Source organism: Elephas maximus, chromosome 1, assembly GCF_024166365.1.
Source record: "Elephas maximus indicus isolate mEleMax1 chromosome 1, mEleMax1 primary haplotype, whole genome shotgun sequence".
Classification (NCBI taxonomy): domain Eukaryota; kingdom Metazoa; phylum Chordata; class Mammalia; order Proboscidea; family Elephantidae; genus Elephas; species Elephas maximus.
In genome coordinates, this window is record NC_064819.1 from 165,553,248 (window position 1) to 165,567,943 (window position 14,696).

Below are 14,696 nucleotides of genomic sequence, written 5' to 3' on the forward strand. Positions count from 1 at the left end.
TTGATTTTTGTCAGTTACAACAATGAAAAACTGTTATAAGATGATGCATATTACCATATGTCCTTTTATAATGTCAGTGTGGAGGAGTAGCACTAGTATAAAGGGTACATGTAGTTGGCAGGACATGAGCTGACTTAATGTATACCTGAATCCATTCTGGAGTGACATAATAACATGACTCCTTGGTATCAGGACTTTTTTGCTGTAGAAGCACATCAGGTGGGTAAAAAAATAAATAACTCACTTAAATTAACATACTAAAATAAATTGTAATAAGTATAAGGAAAAAATGAGTATCTCTAAAGTTTTATAGATAAGCACAGATTAAATGACATTTGTGATAGAAAAGGAAAAGATATGGTGAAACTATAGTAATTTTATGTAAAAATAGAGACTATGGCACATAGAACAGACACAGCGAGTCTCATGTTTGGCAGAACTATTAGAATTGGACTAGGTTTAGTTTAATGTTTTTAGAACTCTAGCAAAAGTTAAGGCCCATCATTAAGCTCTACAATATAAACATATATACAAAAACCAAACCAGACCCATTGCCGTGGAGTGGATTACAACTCATAGCAACCCTATAAAACAGAGTTGAACTGCCCCATAGTGTTTCCAAGGAGTGGCTGGTGGATTCAAACTGCTGACCTTTTTGGTTAGCAGCCATAGCTCTTAACCACTGTGGCACCAGGGCTATAGATTTCTAATTTTGACAAGTCTCTTTTCAAAATACATTGACAAGAAAGTTGAATTTTGACTCATATTCAAATAACTTTGATGACATCTGGACATTTTCAGCATTCATTAAAACAACAATTTTAGGAACTCATTGATTCAAGTTACTATCTAGTATGTTACCTGTATGAGGAGGATGTCTCTCTGGTAGAATTAGATGTTGGAAGTTGATAATACACACAGCCTCAGCTCCCAGCCACCTATCAGACAATGCTCGGATGTAGTATTGGGAAGGCAGAGGCTCGAAAATAGGGATTGTAAATACCAGTATTTGAGCTTCTTTACGAATGACCTAATGTGAAATAAAGATGAAAATGAATAGGGATGTTCTAGTATCATAAAGGTTTTTATTAGTCTTTTTTTATTGTTAATACAATGGCATCCTATAGCAGGAGGTACTAAAAACAAACAAAAAAAATTATCTTAGATTTCTAACAGCTGATATATTCAGGTACTTCAGAAACTTGGGTGTGGCTACATCCTGAAGAGATCTAACAGTAAGTAAAATTTGTATTTATTTTATATTATTTACATATGAATATCATTATGTATTAACAGGGTACTAATTCGACTCATCATCAGACTTTCCCAAACATCATTCATTTAATTACTTAATGATTTCACCATATCCAATCACTATGTATTTACTTAGAGTTTTTTCTTTAAATTCTATCACCACCTTAAGTGGAATAAAAGAATCACTTGGCATAAATAGGTTATGGTGAAGACAAATGTAATGAAAACAAAACATTGCTATGAAATTCTCCTGCTGTCTACCTAAGGTTCTCAGCCTAGAGCTTGCTTTCTTTCTGGTAAAAGAAAAATTATGAATGAAGCATTAAAGTCAAGCTAGCACCAAACTGAATCTTTCTCTTGGGACTTACAGAGAATTAAAAAGGGAATGACATTTCTCTATGTGATTAAATACTCTTTAGCACTGTGTGCACGTAACACCTAAAATTATTACTTATTTTACCTGTTGTACATATTTCACACCTTTGGAAGCCATGCCAGAAACTATGGAAAAGATCACAACTGAATCTCAAACTAAGATCACACTGAATGTATCAATATTAAAAATTTAACTACTGTTTTTTTTAAATCCAAACAGAAACACAAAAATTTATAAATAAAGCTTTAATGGCACTATGAAATTATGGAGAAATAAGGTAAAAACAGGAATTGTTATTTAGTTTACATTTTATTATGGTAGCAACATAAGAATATATCCACAGATACCTGTTTTTTTAGAATTAAAAAATACTCTGAATGATAAATATGATCATTTGTAGGATCTTCTACCCAAATCCACCAGGGTTCTCCTACTGTCCCATGCACCTAGAAGAAAAGAATAGTATCCTAATACTATGTATATAAAAACTCACGTAACAGAAACTTGTTCGCATACCCAGCACCCATTTCTCTCTCTCACACAGTTTTATCAATATATAATTTAAAAACCAACGAACCAAACCCAGTGCCGTCGAGTTGATTCCGACTCATAGCAACCCTATAGGACAGAACAGAACTGCCCCATAGAGTTTCCAAGGAGCGCCCGGCGGATTTGAACTGCCGACCCTTTGGTTAGCAACCATAGCACTTAACCACTACGCCACCAGGGTTTCGAATATATAATTTACGTAACATAAAAATCATTCAGAGTATACAGTTCAGTTGATCTTACTGCATTATTTATGGAGTTGTGCAACTATCACCATAAGCTAATTTTACAGTATTTTCATCACCCCCAAAAGAAACCTTATACCTATTAGCAGTCACTTCCTATCTCCTACTACCAGTACTTCTTCCTTTCTACTAAGCCCTGAAGGACAAATCTACTTTTCTCTACAGATATGCTTATTCTAGGCATTTCATATAAACATGGAATCATAAAATATGTGGTCTTCTGAGTGTGGCTTCTTTCAATTATTGTGATGTTTTCAATGTTCACCCATGTTGCAGCATGCATTAATACTTTCTTTTTATTGTCAAATAAAATTCTATTGGATATACTATATTTTGTTTATCCATTTCTTTCTCTTTCTTGTGCCATCTTGCTCAGTATCCATCTCTCCCTCGTGTGACTTAGAAGAAAGTGACTTATTCTCTTGGGATAACCTTGATTAGCATAAGGCAATCAGTTCCTGGCATTCCTGTGACAACAGCTTGTGGTCAGAGATAGGCACATGGCCAATACTTTGGTCTTAGAGTTCGTGCTTTGGGGTGAGGAGGTGGGTGTGTGTTCCCTTCTCTGTTAAATACGAGCATGGAAACATGAAAATATTTGGGCAACCGTCCACAGTGCCGGCAGAGCAAAGAGATGGAGGGATCTTGTGCCCTGGATGACATTCTTAAACAGAAGACTTAATCATTCTTTGGGCTTGTTCTACCTGTGTACCTTTTATTGTGTGAGATAATGTATTTCCTTATTGCTTAAGTCAGTTTGGAAACGCTGGTGGCATAGTGGTTAAGTGCTAAGGCTGCTAACCAAAAGGTTGATAGTTCGAATCCGCCAGGCGCTCCTTGGAAACTCTATGGGGCAGTTCTACTCTGTCCTATAGGGTTGCTATGAGTCGGAATCGACTCGACGGCAGTGGGTTTGGTTTTTGGGTAAGCCAATTTGAATCAAGTCTTCTATTTCTACTCTTACAGCTAATAGCATTCTGATAGTTAAAATTAAGTACTCCATCTTACTAATGAATTAAACCAAACCACTGGAGATTTACTGTGGATACTAATAGAAGAAAACCGTGAAAAAAAAAGATGAAACTTTTATACATTTCATAAATAGTTAAATATACAACTTGAAATATGAGTTTATGGGTAACTATTATTTTATATTTTATGTAAATTTTCTATTTATAGAAATATTAAATATAATTTTTATCATCTAGTCCTCAAAGAAATTCTGCGAGAAAGACAATTATTATTATTAGATACATTTGCAGATGAGAACTGAAAGAAGGAAAGGTTAAGTGATTTACTGTTTTAACACTAACGGTAGAATTGGTTTAGAAGTAATTTTAGGGCATATTGTTGAAAAAAATCCACTTTTATTAAAGATGTACTAAAAAAAAACCCAAAAACGATGAAGGTATTTACATACATTTAACTAGACCTTTAAAATAACTGTGTAAACTAAGCATTGCTATATTACAATTAACTGATTTTCTTGTCTTCCCCCAACAGTTTCTTGAATGCCAGAACTGAGTAGACACAGACACACATCTAAGATACTGAAGGAGGGACAGAAAGAGTAAACATGGCAATAGAAATTTGTTGGGAGCCCAGAAAGGACATTTAAAGAGGGACTATGTTCACAACACTACTGAATGTTCAGAGAAGGAAAATAACGAGAAAAAGCCATTTAGTATGGCAACCAGGCAGTCTTTTGTGATCACTGAGAAAATAGTCTTAACAGTAAAGAAACAGGTGACTAGGAAGTGGAGGGAAATGTAGCATAATCTTTCTATATGTCTAGTATAGAAAAGGAGAGATAATAGTTTGAGAGGCATCAGGATTTAAAAAAGGCTCTTTTAGCATGGAGAACCTTGAATTTTTGGTAGGCTAAGATGACAGAGTCAGGAGAGAGCAAAAATGAAGGTAACATAGGGACATGAAAGAAGATAGCACTACTATGGCAAAGTCCCTATGGAATTGAATCCACTAAGCAATTTTCTCTATTGAAATTTCAGATTTCTTAAATGCTCTGAAGGTATCATTCGTTGTCATGTATTACTACATTATACTACATGTTTTTCTTGAGGATGACAGTAAGTATTGCTACGATGTTTTTTAATAAATCTTCTGAAAGCTATATATATTCTTTTTAGAGGATGCCTTGCTGAACCTGTAGAACAGACATTTTTGTATAACATACATATATAGGTATTTTCCACTTCTACCTGATCATTCCACATGAAATCAGGACAGATGCTGAGTGTCACCCGGAGGACAGTCCGTGTGATGGGCTGAATGGATGCTTCCATCGTAACTGAAGGAATCTGATGAACGCACTGTTTGACCTTCAGTCCAATATTCACGTGATGCAATATGTGACCTGCAAGAAAAATATCACATAGAAGAAATGTGTCCAGACAGAAGAAAAGCAATACAATCTGACTTGTAAATGGGATTGGATTTCGGAGAAGGTGATTTTATTGCTTGTTTTCTGATTTGCTATGTAGAATAGCTGACATTCTTGACCTGGCATGTTTGAATATTTTGCAATAGTTAACTTGAATTAGCAAGTCATAGCTCTGAAAAAAAGTAGCAAGGTTTCTTTGGCTATTACTAAGGTTCCTCAAATTACTGAGATTTGATAGTGTTTAAACTACTATAAACAGATATACTTTTCTTTCGGTTAGTTTGTAACACTGTAAAGAAATTTTTAGTATTTTGTGAAAACAGCCATTATTTAAGAATTCTATAACCATGTGGAAAATGCTTCAGTAATCAAATGCAACTCAACCATTCATCCCCATTTCCCAAAAATGTAAATATAAAATATGGTCAGTCTGGCACAAAATTAACCACTTATATATATTTTAATAAATGATCAGATTCTTGAATATAGATATACATGGGAGTTCCAAGGAGCAAAGCACAAAAAAGTGTGACTAACTATAAACATTTTTCTACTTTAGGAAGAGCAACTGAGTGAAAATAGATTGTATCTCATAGCACCAAGAGTTCCTGTATGTTTTAGTTCTTCAAAATAGAATTTTTTAAAGAGTAAAAAAATCTATGTCTTATGTTAATCATATTTGAAACTAAAGTTGCCTCTCTTATTTTGATAAAATACTTACACGTCACCCAATGTGAGTACCCTCAATTTCCCTTGCTAATACTCCCAATTTCTCTATCTTTAGTAATACTTCCTTTCTTCCATTCTGTCTTAAGGAAAAAAAAAAAAAAAGGTATTTGTCCTCCTCTACAAGGGTAAAAACTACCTCAGCCTCTCTTCACATCTTTGGACCTTTTGCCAGCAGGATTCTCCTCTCTCATTTCTCTTCAGGCTGACTCCTTTCATGTCTAATGTCTATCCTATTCATAGCTGACATATTACCTATCTAATGGATTGTATATTTAGCTAATAAAATGTTAAGATATATGGGAATGTCTGTAGGATTAACTTATTAATATTCTGTGAAAAAAGCAGAATATCAAATGTTATGTAAAGATACATATTTGTGCAACGATGAAGCTCATTTAGAAACTGCACATACGCAGAGTTTAATGTTCACTATTTTTTGCTGTAATACTGCTGATATACATAATAAAAGATTTTGAAATGAATTAAATATTAAAAAATAGAGAATAAAACTCATTAAATAATTCCTCATTTATATTTAACTCTATGTATCTGTAAAATACTCAAAGGGTAGACAACCTAAACTCCATTTTAATTGCTAACTCAAGTAACTTCATAAAATTTGGAGGGACCTCTGCTTGAGTTCAGATAAATAAAAAAGAAATTTAATTTAAAATGTTAGAAATGTATCCCTAGTAATATGAAAATTCACAATACTTTAATATCCAGTGAAATATCTATTTGCACAGAGCAATACATTCAAATAATTTTGCTTCCTTCTTACCTATTTCATCTTTCCTCATGTCTTTCAGCTTATCCACACTAAGATTTTTTTCTTCTAATCTTGTAAGAATGTGTGGTGGTAAGATTGAAAATTGTCTCAAAGGGCTGGCCCAACACCAAAGCCTCTTGTCGATGACTTTACTAAGATTCAGGAGCCTGTAGGTCATGGCAGGCCAACGTTTCCTCAGAGCAATCTCAAAAAGAGCACGGAAAATTCTACCTGCATTCTGAAGAATAAGAAGGGGGAAATGGTGGTTAGGCTCGATGTGCTTTTAAATTTGTTGATAATTTTATTATTCAGACTCAGTTTCAAAAGAAGTGTAAGGCAAGCTTCATCCTTTAATTTTGGGGTAACATATTCTCACAAGAACCTAATTATTATTACTTCTATGTAAGAATAATCACACCCTTTATTCGTGGATATTACCTATTTAACTTAGGGAGGGTAGCCTTATTTCCAGGTTCTTAGGAAACCCTACTCTTATACTCCCTAAAAAGGAATGAAGTAGGAAGGCAGGAGGCATGCACACAAAATATTTAGAAGGCTGTTAAGAGCAGAGGATGGCGCTGGGGACAGAGTGTAATGATTAAATTTAGCTATTTAGAGGGCAAATAGGGAAGATTTTGGGACCTAGTCAGGGAGAAAAATTAGTAAGAGAAGGATGATAAAGGAAGTGCTGACGAGTGCAGCTACCCATATTAATGGCTCCCACCAAATCTGATTGGTATTGATATCATGATTTTATAGATGAAGATACTAGAGCATGGAGTAGTAAATAATTTGGTAGTTGGTATCAGAGTATTAATTAATTCAAAGCCAGGTCTAAACGACTCCGAATTCAACACTAAGACCCTAATAACAGTGTACATAATCAACATATAGAAAGTCACAATGAATGAAGTCTTTTTTTCACATTTCTACAGTTAGTTCCCATTTGTTTTGGTTCCTTCCCTCTATCATTAATTTTGTAGATTGTTTTAGTGAAGATTTTTTTTGTTAAATCATTAACTTAAAGACCAAACGAAACTACTGCTGTAGAGCAGATTCCAACTCATAGAAACGCTATAGGACAGAGTAGAACTACCCCTTAAGATTTCCAAGGCTGTAAATCTTTATAGAAACAGACTGCCACATCTTCCTCCCATGGAGTGGCTGTTGGGTTCAAACCATGGACCTTCTGGCTATCAGTTGAGCACTTTAGCCACTGCACCAGCAGGGTTCAACTTAAAGATTCCTTCCAATATCTAATAATATCTGTATTTGAAGGTGAACAATGTTAAATCTGGTCAAATTATAAAAAAAGATGACAAACAGTAAAGATTTCAAATGACAAACTGAAAATCCACCTAAAATGATGAGGTCAAAAATGAACCTAAGGATCAAGAGCTTTGGTTAACATTTTTTATCAAATGTTTGTCTTTGGAAAATTTAGACTATTTTGTTTCAGTATTAGAAAGTTAAGAACAAAAATTATACTTAGTAATCTGAAGGACAGTCTGAAATCCATTAAGAATGACAGGTCGAGTCTTATTAAGGACTAACGAATGATAAACAAAACGAACATTTTGATTATTAAACCTATCCACATAATTCCCACCTGTGTTTATAAAAACTGCCAGGCTAATTTCCAAACTGTCTTTAAGTATATGTTACTTTTATATTTCAGAACCTACTTCTTCACAGCTAAAAGAAATGGAAAAAGAGATCCCGCATGATAAGATACAAACATAGAACATTTTAATCCTGAATGATAATAGTTAGGTGAGGATAATGATCAAAGTCTCTAACACTTACAGGTTAGAGAGGCTAAACATGGGCTTGTTTACAAAATGCTAGGCTACCTGAGCTAAGGGTTTACTTTGGGGGCTGACAGAAGAAAGTTGGAGAAATATAGAAGGAAGCGTGTCATTTTCCAGAGCTGAGGAAGTGCCTATGGAACTACTGATAGTTCAAATCTAAAATATAAAAAAACTCAGGAATAATTTATCTAACGCATTCAAGGATCATAAATCTATAAAACCTATTTAAGAAAAATTTGGGATGCTCTGAGGTACATCCTTAATCTTCTGAGGTTGACTCCCTGGGCACCCATCACAAAGAAACCATAAGTTTTTATATTGCAAAGCAATATTTCTCTTTCTATGCCAGTAACACACATGTTCCAATTTACAAAAGATGGTTTTTCACTACATTCATATTATATAACATACGAAATCATCACCTGGTTTCTTGGTTATATGATTAATTACTGCATTAATTCAAATTGTTTACTTATACATCTTGGTTCATGGTTGTAAATATGTTATAAAAAAATACTGACAGTTATTTCAAAACTCCTGAGTAATCAAGGCTATTAATAATTATTTAATGTAAACATACTTTTTTCATATTAACTCCTTGAACAAAATTGCAAACATAAAATACATAGTGGAATAGCTCCCATTTTTCAAATAAAATTAAGCCTTAATTTCTCAGGTTAAAGGAGGTATTACTTAATGAAAAACAATAAAAATATATTCTTAAGAGGTAATGAATGTATTTTTTAAAAGCATGCCTGGAAGGGAAACCTTTCATTTGAATGGTAAATAGGGCAGAAAATGATGCACTACTTCACATGAGGACTTGGATATAAATATCAAAGCATTTTATATCATGATATTTTTTAGAAGTGATAGATTTAATGAGCTGTGGTTTAAGAAACACTTTTCTTTCAGTCCTGAATTGTAAAAGATTAACAACAGGGGAAAATGGTTACTTTTTCATCAGAGCCAAATAAACCTGAATATATGGTATGAAATATATTTATTAGGCTTTATTTAATGGGAAAAAGATTTGTTTATATTTCCAACAATTTGGAGGAAGCTACAAAGGTTCCATGATATTTTCTTTTTGCTTGAAATATTCTTCCATCACTGCCCTTTTTAAGCACAAGAAATTAACTTCGTCATTAAAAAAAATTCAGATATTTTGTCCTTAAGCAAGAGGAATTTAAAAATACTTGATATTTTAAAACTCTAAAATGAAAATAGCGACATCAAAAAATAGTCAAAACAATCACCAACTCTCACTCCCAAGCCTGATTTAATATCAGAGGTTGTACGAAAGATGTGCAAATTAAGCAAACCCAGTTATAAGATAAATAAGTAGTTGGTAGCATGTCACAATTGCAGTATACATGCAGATTAAAAACAAAAAATACCTAAACCTTTGCCGCTGAGTCGATTTTGACTCGCAGCAACCCTACAGGACAGAGTAGAGCTGCTGCACAGGGCTACCAAGGAGCAGCTGGCAGATTGGAACTGCCAACCTTTTGTTCAGCAGCTGAATGCTTAACTACTAAGCCACACAGTATGAGCTAATTCCTTAAGTCCCTGGAAATAAACAAGGGATAGAAAATAGGAAACAAGTAAGATTCATACCTGTGCAACATATGCAGAATCTGATATAAGAGAGAAACTGTCCAGTTCTCCTCGGCTGATATAAGTTTGAAGCAGGATATTTATCTTTCCATAACTGTTCTCTACACCCCCAGGAGCTGAGAGTACACAGAAATTGTTCAACAAAGCATCTAACTCCTCTATTTCTTCATCTCTGACCTGAAAGAATCAATGTTTTTATAGAAATATTTGGGCAGATCTATGAAAATGTTTCATATAGACATTAAAGAATACTCCAAGTTTTTGAAAGTTTTTATTTGTTATAACTCAACATTTTCCTTTTATGTAGCTAAATAATAGCAGTTTTCCACATGTAGCTAATAAAATACAGTATGAAACTATCTTGAGGCTGATACAATCACATTTTATTATTCATCACCAACATTAAAGTTGCCATTGACATACAAAAATTTGATATGCCACAAAAATTAAATCCCTGACCTCAACATCCTTCAACTGATGAGATTTCATTTTTTATTTGACCAGAGTAAACCTCTGCCCAAATGGATTAGGGAAAACTTGAATTATCTTCATATGCATTCATTACAGTCATATATTTTTATATGGTATAACACATTCATAGCTTAATGCTGTGAAGTACTGTGATTCAAAGTATTAAAGTTTTTACTGTTAATAAGATTAAATTATAATATTGGTGCAGAAATATTCACATCTAAGTTTGAATCATGCATGTTCTTTATATTTTCTTCAGTGAACCTCATTTTGCAAATAAACCAAAATGTGCAAACTATATTCCCCAATAGTCTCATTACTGTAAGATCCATTTACATAATATTTGACTTGGGGCAAAGTATGATGTCAGATATGACACAATATCATAATCTAGGATAGCAGATATTGTTGATAAATGGAGAACACTGCTGATACTCAAAGGTAAGGTACCATGCACCTCATACCGTTATCAGGAATAACACTTAATTACGAACTTTTATACACAAATGAATGCCTATGTGTTACATGCATTTGATTCAAGCTTCAAATAATCTTACCTTGATCTGATCAAATTCTTCAGCTTTGGAGACTATGGCAAAGATATCACCTTCTGTTTTGTGAGCATCAAAGAGTTCATTAAAAGTCTACAAGTAAGTGTTGTATTTGATTAAAAAGGTTCAATAAAATATTGTAAATTAAAAACATGACTATAAATCATATGTTCTTAAAGAACATTTGAGCCCTAGACAATGGAGTTATAATATCTGTGGCATATTATTCCAAGCTGTTGCTTCATAAACATAATCAAATTTATCAAAGTAAGACTGAAAAACATCCATAAAACATAATTAGCTAGAAAAGACCTTTAGAAGCAAAAATATCAATAAGATCAGTTAGTAAAACCAACATTAGATATATAAAAATGGTCACCATAACATTCTGGTCTTTGCTTAATTCCAGTATGGGAATCTGCACCACTCACCAACTCTAAGCTGGTCATGGAGTCCCCGGGTGGTACAAATGGTTAATCTGCTTGGCTACTAAGCTAAAGGTTGGAGGCTTTAGTCTACCTCAAGGTGCCTTGGAAGAAAGGCCTAGCGATATACTTCCAAAAAAATCAGGCATTGAAAATCCTAGGGAGCATAGTTTTACTCTGACATACATGAGGTTGCCGTAAGTTGGAATCAATTCTACCACAACTGCTTTTACTGGTTTAGGCTATTCACACATCATATAAAAATCAGAAAGGCAAAACTAAAAATATGTAATCTGAGGATCCTGGCAAATACATCACAATATTACTAGCAAAGGCATACAGAAAATCAGAGAATTGGGTATGAAAAACAAACAAATAAACAACAACAAAATACAGAAGAAAGACAAAGCCAAAGAAAGGCTAGAGTTCTGAATATAGTTTGAAGTTGGCCGAAAACTAGACAAAGATAGTTTGGCAGCAACACAGTACCTAGTGGACAAATGAGAAAGGTTAATTAGTGGACAAAATGAATAGATGTTAGTAAGTAATGGAAGCAGTGGAGGGTTAGGGAAAACGTGTGGGGGCTGAGGAACCACCTCATAGGAGTTGTTAGATAAAACACGTTAAAAGGCTTTGAAAAAATCCAGAGCACTATACAGTCAAGTGTTGCTTAACATCCACAATACGCTCTGTGAAACAGGATGCTATGTGATTTGGGGATTGTGCAAACACTTGGGTTGGTGGGGCGTGGGCTCCTGGACCCAGAGGCTGCCATGCGGTGCACGGCCGGGGCAGCATCTGCTGCAGATGCCTCAGGTGAGTGCTCAGATGGGTCCTGCCCGGTGTGCAGCCCCACAGCTCTGTGAACCTCACAGCGTGGCAGTTCCAAGTGCAGGCCAGGGCAGCAGGGGAGCAGTCTCAATGATACGGCACCCTGCCCTGGCTGGGCCCTGAAAGGCCTGCCAACACTGGATGCTCAAGAGCAGGATTGGGCAACCACTCCTCCCAGTAGCAGGGGCACCTGTTCCCACAAGTGGAGGGGGCAGTGGGGCAAGCTCCCTGCCAAGTCAGGCTGTGAGCATCCCCCAGTGGGCATGTGTTAAAGAGTAGAAGTGCTCCATAGGGCTTTCTTGGCAATGGGTTTTTTGGTTTTGGTTAGGTCTTTAGATGGCACAAACAGTTTGCACTCAACAGCTAACCTAAAGGTTGGTGGTTGAAACCCAGACAGAGGTACCGAGGAAGAAAAGGCCTGGCAATCTGCTTCCATTAAGGTTACAGCCAAGAAAGCCCTATGGAGCACTTTTACTCTTTAACACATGGCTGCTGCGAGTTGGCATCAACCCAATGGCAACTAACAACAGCATGTGCTTATACATATAACACATTTTGGAAAACACCTTCCTGTGCTTATTAGCTTTTCCCTTCCTTTTCCCAAATAAGCCTTGTATTTGTACAGTCATGCACCATATAACGGCTGTTGGGGCAATGTCCCACCGCATATACACCCATGGTCTAGCACATGTTCTCTGACTCAGAGCGACCCTAAAGGACAGAGTAGAACTGCCCCTTAGAGTTTCCAAGGAGTGCGTGGTGGATCTGAACTGCCAACCTTTTGGTTAGCAGTCATTGCTCTTAACTACTATGCCACCAGGGTTTCCCTAAGGACCTAAAGTACATGATAAATGAGTACAAAACCTAGATCTCATAAAGTATAGTGGTATGGGGATACATCTCTTTGAAGAAATCTCATTTTAATAATTTCTATTACTTTTTTTCATTTAAAAATAATTTTAAGGCAAAAATCACATTTTCTCCCTATAAAATAATAAAAGGTTAAAATCCACATTAACTAATCTTCTACCTTACCTACTCTTCAAATTTAAGTCTTGTCTTCACAGGAAATCATTCTTAAGTTTTCCTATATATCGACATATGTAGGAACTTATGTGTGTGTGAATACATGCATGTACTTTTAAAAATGTAAATATTCTTAGTTGCATTCCATCTTACAAAGGGCTGCATTTAAAGGCAACAGACAAAGCTAAAATTATGTAGTCAGATTGTCCTTGAAAATTTCTTAAATTGCCGATATATTACAACCAGGTTGACTTGATGATTTTATTCATCCTTCTAACTCTTGTTTAGCCAGTGTTTCTCCATAGCCTGAAATTAATTCTTCAACTTTTTATTCAAGGACATCATTTAACCATCAAGTCCCACTTAAAATCATTCAGGTACTCATTCTCATCAACATGCTCTGATTGTTTTAGGGCTGGGTGTACCTGATGCTTGTGATATACTTATTGAGCAGTGTGGCAAGAACCAAAACAAAACCCATTGCCGTTGAGTCGATTCCAACTCCTAGGGGCCCTACAGGACAGAGCAGGACTGCCCCATAGAGTTTTCAAGGAGCACCTGGTGGATTTGAACTGCCGAGCTTTTGGTTAGCAGCCGTAGCACTTAACTACTATTCAAGAGGGTTCTTACTATTTAAACTCTTTTTTTTTTTTTTTTTGCTTTTACTGAGTGTGTATTGTTGAATCATTTAAGTTAAATGCATTTTTTTCTCTGAGTTGTTTTTTTAAAAATTTTGCATTAATAATGTATGCTGAAGTCTAGAAAGCATTTGCATCTAGTAACAAAGCATTTGTTCAATTCAGTACAATACCTCAATGGTGTTATATTTAATATAGTAGTGACTGGCGGTTCTACCCAGATCAGTGGAGAAAAAATACCCAGTTCGCTCCTCAAAACGAATCATCCGAGCTTCGTCTAGCTTTCGTCCAACTTCAATGACCAGTTGTTCTCGATGTTTTTCTAATGTTGGGTCCATCTACAGGAATAAAATATAAACACTTAAATATTTTCTTTAGAGAGTCATCATTTGCAAACATATAAACATTTATGGAAATTAAAATTTCTGTTGATGCTTTAGTCAGAATAGGCTAGTTCTTAATTACAATATTTAAAGAAGTACATTCTTACAAATTTAGGAAATAACTAAAAAAAAATTTATTTCATTAAATAAGGGAAGCTTTAAAATTAAAAATATCAATTTGCATATTATCTTCAGATGTCAATAAGATTTTAAAATCTAAAATCTTTATATGGTCTTACAATTTTTAAGACATTCAGAAATCAAATACAAGAAAAAAAATCATAGTCTTTACTCTCGCACACTAAAATAGACGGATTCATAAATATCAAATCATATCCCTACTTCATCAGTAATTTGGAAAAATGATAGCTGGGATGCCTCTCCTTTCAGAGTTAAGATATACAAAAATAAATGCAAACTTACCCTTTCAAAATTATGGTTCTAGTATTCTATCAGTTTTTATAACTGCTGATGGGAAACCCATTTTGCCCATTAAAATACAGGCAAAGAATAAAATGAAATCAACAATGAATTTTGAACAGTTTTGAGGTTACATTACATAGCCGTTTTCTAAGTAGAAATTATGACATTTGACATAATATATTAACAGATATTTC

At 34.7% G+C, this 14,696-nt stretch overlaps 1 protein-coding gene across 4 annotated transcripts in view; it reads right to left on the reverse strand.

The window, feature by feature from the left end:
• Positions 1-14,696, reverse strand: part of ASCC3 (activating signal cointegrator 1 complex subunit 3) — a 413,165-nt gene that overhangs the window by 136,772 nt on the left and 261,697 nt on the right. For all 4 annotated transcript variants that reach the window (XM_049897967.1, XM_049897961.1, XM_049897954.1 and 1 more), the window contains 7 exons: positions 13,870-14,034; positions 10,783-10,869; positions 9,755-9,931; positions 6,336-6,561; positions 4,644-4,798; positions 1,978-2,076; positions 862-1,030 (listed from right to left, as the gene is read on the reverse strand). In XM_049897967.1, the coding sequence (XP_049753924.1) occupies positions 862-1,030; positions 1,978-2,076; positions 4,644-4,798; positions 6,336-6,561; positions 9,755-9,931; positions 10,783-10,869; positions 13,870-14,034 (1,078 nt within the window). The remainder of the gene's footprint in view (positions 1-861; positions 1,031-1,977; positions 2,077-4,643; positions 4,799-6,335; positions 6,562-9,754; positions 9,932-10,782; positions 10,870-13,869; positions 14,035-14,696) is intronic.